General features: G+C 41.9%; 1 protein-coding gene across 1 annotated transcript in view; it reads right to left on the bottom strand.

Moving 5' to 3' along the window:
* Positions 1–1665, bottom strand: part of b3gat3 (beta-1,3-glucuronyltransferase 3 (glucuronosyltransferase I)) — a 5164-nt gene extending 3499 nt beyond the window's left edge. Inside the window, exons 1-5 of the mRNA XM_017427990.3 lie at positions 1505–1665; positions 1049–1156; positions 536–716; positions 276–459; positions 43–192 (exon numbers count right to left, since the gene is read on the bottom strand). Coding sequence (XP_017283479.1) covers positions 43–192; positions 276–459; positions 536–716; positions 1049–1142 — 609 coding nt within the window. The 5' untranslated portion in view covers positions 1143–1156; positions 1505–1665. The remainder of the gene's footprint in view (positions 1–42; positions 193–275; positions 460–535; positions 717–1048; positions 1157–1504) is intronic.
* Positions 1666–5002: the final 3337 nt, after the last annotated feature.

The raw sequence follows: 5002 nt of genomic DNA, 5'->3' as shown, positions 1-5002 counted from the left end.
GGGGGGGGACACCCGTAAACGCACTCCCGGTCCAGGACTCACCTCCTCAAACACCTGCAGGCTGTACGTGTTGTCGTCGTCGGCGAAGTAAACCACCTCCTGCTGGTTCTGGTCCTGTCTGTCCTCCCTGAGCCACCGTAGTCCCTCATTCCTCTGCTCGACGCCGCGGGGCTTCAGCCAGCTGGGGTCACCCTGGGGAGGTGGGGAGAGGGTGAGAGTCGGCGTTCAGCGCCGGCGGTTTTTGGACGGACAGACGTGCGAGGCTCGGGCCAGACCTCCTGCAGCTTGCGCTCCCTGGCGGTGGGCACGTGGAGGTGCGTGTACGCCAGGCCGCTCTTCCTCAGGAGCTCGGCCACGAGGGGCGTCCTGTGCGGCGAGTCCTCCACGACGATCCAGTGGAGCTGAGGGACATGGAGGAACGTCTGGGACAGGCGGGTCAGCTCGGCCTTCTGAACCAGCCTGCAGGAGGAGAAACAAAACGCAGCGTTGAGGACGCGAGGTGGGCCACGGACAGCAGCGGGAGTGGGAGGACTACCTCGCGTATGTGGGGGTGATGACGAAGATGGTGGGCAGGGAGGACTTGGGCGGCTGTTTCTGGGGCTGCTTCGTGGCCTCCAGCTTCCTGATCTGAGCCTGAAGGCGATGGAGCTCGTCCCGCAGGCGCGATATGGCCCGGTCTTTGGGCAGGTCGTGCTCTGAGCAGTCGCAGCGCTGACCTACGGAGGAAACAAAAAACCTTAAATCTAAGTGACTTTTTACACATACGTAGTTAAAATGATCTCATATAAGCAAACAAATCAAAGTTGACCTCTAAAACTTTAAGGAAAACCAGGAGGAACATGTTTGACTGATGTACCTGTCAGTTTTTTGGTAAATAATTCAGCATTTATGGATCAATACCAACTGTCCGTGGTTGGATATTTAGGCATCTTTTAGGGGTGACACTCCTGCTTTTCGTCCACTTTCCTCGTATTTATCAGCAGTCGGAGCACAAGGTGTCCCCACGGTCATGAGATACGAGGACGGGACGGAAAAACTGATAACTCACCCAGCTGCATCAGTGCGTAGACCAGGCCCATCAGCGAGACCATGAAGTAGAGCACAAACACAGTCTTCAGCTTCAGCTTCATCCTGGTTGTCATGGCACCCAGACCAGCTGTTGGGATGGCAACAGGTTACACAGGAAATATCCCCTTTTTCACAGTCCCCCACATTTTTTTTTTTATTCCTTCTATCAAGGCTAAGGAGAGATTGTAACTGAGCATGCGCAGTGGGGGCGAGTTCAGAGCCAGTTTGTGGACAGTTAGCTTAGCTGAGGCTAACAATCAAAGCTAACTCTGCTGCGGCTGTTTCTCAGAGGCAGACGCTGTTAAAAGCTGAGGCTGGGTCGAAAATTAACACACAACACGACGAGCCAGTGAATGCAAGCTTCTATTCAAATAATAATTAAAAAAATAATAATATTAATAAAAAAAATCGTCTCTGATTTTATTTCTGCTCTTACCATCGGCGGGAAACGGCGGCGATAAACCTAAAGCTTCATGTCATCTTGAACAGATGTGGCCGGAGACGCCTCTACGAAGCACGAAAACCACTCATTTCACCCAGCTAAGTCATTTCTGCAGCAAAATATACCAACAACTTCCGGTGCAGCGCGATAACGAGTCCCCCCTCGAAGCGCTTACAATCAGTTCCGCATAGATCGGACCGTAAACAAGGATATAATCTGTCTGTGGGTGGAAAACAAAATATATATGACTTATTTAATGCTGTTAAAGTCAATAAAAATTACAATTAAAATCGATATTGAAACTTAAGTCATCCAGCCATAAAAGAGCAGAGATGAGAAACAAAGGAGTATTTTATTGTAATAAATAAAATAAAAAAATGGCCATCCTGATTTATTTTAAAAAACAGAATCAAACACTGATCTATAAGCGTCATCTTTTAACAATAATTATATGACAACATTTAAATTAGTTGATTAAACAGGGTAGAAAAAGTACAGATGAGGTTTTAATGCTGTATTTGTTAAAGGATGATAACGGATTAACAGTTTTTCTTTTTAAATAATTGTTTAAATTTGTATTATTTATATTCCAGGGGTTATAGATGGAATGGCAGAATGAACACTAGTTCTAGCACATTGTTTTATTTGAATAGTCCTACTTAAACCAGTGTTTCATAATGTTTCATTACCTAAACTGAATATTTGAATATTTGAAGCTTTACGTGCACCGAAAAACACCTATAAACACACGTTTAATTGTTTATTTTCTAGGGAGGTTAAATAAGTAATGCTTGTCATTTTGATCTGCTTTACATCTTAAATGTTGTGATGAATACGAATCAGTGAAAACTGATTGTGCTCGTTATTGGATGGTGATTAAAAATCTGTTCGACTTTATACAATTACATTTGTAAATTAGCATCATTTTTAACTTTTTGGCTGCACCTTACATGGTTACGATATGAAAGTTCAGTATGTTGCAATTCAACAAAATTTGGAAGAATGAGTGAAAATCTTTAATATTCTTTGCTTTATCACACAGGTTTTACTTTGATTTTGCTTGCTTGTTATTCAAAACATGTTTAGATTTGTGCTGAACGGTGTTAAATATTTGTTGAGGCCAAGAAAACATGAGAAAATGTGGATGCAGGAAAATAAGTCACTGTTTCATCAGCTTAAAATCAGAGATTAGCATCAAAAATGTTTTAAAATAAGTAAAAGTGACCCAAGGACTCACCCCTGAAGAACTCCAGTTATAATTCTCACAGCTGACCGACAAACCTTTAGAAGTTTCCTCTAAAACGATAAAATAATGACAAAACAGGCGTTCTTGTAAAGTCAGATAACTTTCCTTTATTTGTAACGTACAAATAAAAACACTGACAAGGCAGAATGACTTTCCCTTTCATCGTCACTTACGGAAAGAACTACTGAACACTCACACTCAAACATGGAGTTTGTTTTGTTTTTTTTCCTTAATTCGACGTCATGTTTAAAAAAGTGTTTCGCCTGTAAACGGCTGAGAGAAGAGGATGGATCCACAACAGCTTATATATATATTTATATTTATATACACAGAAGAAGAAGAAACAGAGAAAGAAGCTTTAGACATGTTGTGAGGTTTTATGATCGGGAAAAAAAAAACAAAAATCACGGACTGGCCTCGTTCTGTCCGAGCCGAACCAACGAGCGGATCCAAAAGGCCAGATCTGATTCATGCAGAGTCACATTTTAAAGGAAGTGGATGAAAAACTTGAAAAAACAAAAAACGAGCTACGGCGATTTCAGTGTTTGCACTATTCTGGTCGCGTTAACGGAGATTTATTTATTTATTTTAAATCTTTAAGACCGGGTCAGAGCTGCGCAGCGGTCCCAACAAGACGATGAGGTGGTCGTTTTCGAAAGACAGACGAGGTTTGAAAATGTTTGACCTGAGAGAGAAACTGTGAGTCCATTTATTTACTGCCACTATCTACAACAGCGTCTGAGCTCTGGCTCTAACAAGCAGGTAGTCCCAAAACAAGCTAAATGTTGCCGTTTTTGTTGATCCTGATCTTATCAACTTAATTACTCGGATGAGACGTTTTTTTTTGGGTCCGATTCAGATTTCAGTGAAGTTTCACATCAGTCCGAGCGTTTAAACCATAAAAAACCTCTGACACGACTGCCTCAAACGTACCGACTCAAGGTCCTCACATTCATGCTGGATTTAAAATAAAAAACAAACAAAAATAACCTGTTTCCACTCATCTAACACAAGTTTGAAATCTGAACAAACTAAAGAGCGTCTAATAATACTAAAAACAACAAAAGAAAACGGGCAGAAACGGCTGCAGCTTTTCGACAAACGTTTAAATTAAACCCTTCGCTGAATCGATTCCCGACACGCTTCGAGAGATTTACCGGTTTCCAGACGTGGATTTCTGTGCAGCACCGGTTGTGAAATGTTTCAGTACAAATGGAGACGCTTCTTTCATGAGAGCTGATGAGTGAGAGTCAAGAAGGCGAATAAAAAGAGAAGGAATGTTAAAAAAAAAAACAAGAAGTTCTTATCTTACTACTTATCCTCAACTTGGTTAAATCAAAACGGGTTTTTAAATGCATCGAAACGACATTATTTGACAAAATAAGAAAAAAGGAGTTGATAAAAGGTACTGAAAGCCTTCAGGAGCAACAATAAGAAAGAAAAAAAACGCAGTTTTTACAAGCAGGTGAGGGTTTGACTTCTTTCTGAGAGCATCAAAACAAAGAAGATGGTGAAAGGAAAGAAAGAAACAAAAACGAGGATTAAATAGTGTAAAACTATTTTAACTATTTAAACACGGTACTAAAAATAACTTTCCTTTGAACCTCGGGTCAAATCGCTCAGAGTTAAAGTCACCGAAATGGAAACTGAGATTATAGAGACGTCTTAAAGAAAAAGGCATCATTAGAGACTCGTCTAACAAAAAATATAAAAAGTATAAGCAAGACATTCGGATATTTCATGAGATTCACGAGCTAATGTGTCGAAGTTGTTTCGTTCTGAATAAAACGCCATTTGTGGTGGATCTGATTCGTCCAATCTTGCGACGTTTCGGTGAAATTCGCCGGTAACATCGATGAGAGTCCTTCAGAAAGTTCAGCCGCTTCAACACAAACGGATTAACTCTAAATCTCTTTTATTCTCGCTTTATTACCTCGAGTCAGGAGTTGATAGAAACATTAAGGACTGCTGCAAAAAAAAATAAAAACTGCGTGACGTTTCAGAGGCGCAACAACGACAACGACGGCTCCGCCTTTTTTTTTTTACTGATCGGGAACAACTGTCAGGTCTGAGAGAGTGAAAGAAGAGGGCGACGAGTCGGAGAAAGAAATAAAAAATAAAACAAGAAGAAGAAGAAACACTGTGAAGGTTCGAGCTGCGTCCCGCCTCTGCAGCGGGACTGAACAGATACACAAAACTGAACGGATTCCACACAAACCGGGGGGGGGGGGGGGCGCCCCCCCCCC

This window comes from Kryptolebias marmoratus, linkage group LG7, assembly GCF_001649575.2.
Source record: "Kryptolebias marmoratus isolate JLee-2015 linkage group LG7, ASM164957v2, whole genome shotgun sequence".
Lineage (NCBI taxonomy): Eukaryota > Metazoa > Chordata > Actinopteri > Cyprinodontiformes > Rivulidae > Kryptolebias > Kryptolebias marmoratus.
The sequence above is the reverse complement of the archived record's forward strand: the minus strand, read 5'-3'. Positions and strand labels throughout refer to the sequence as shown.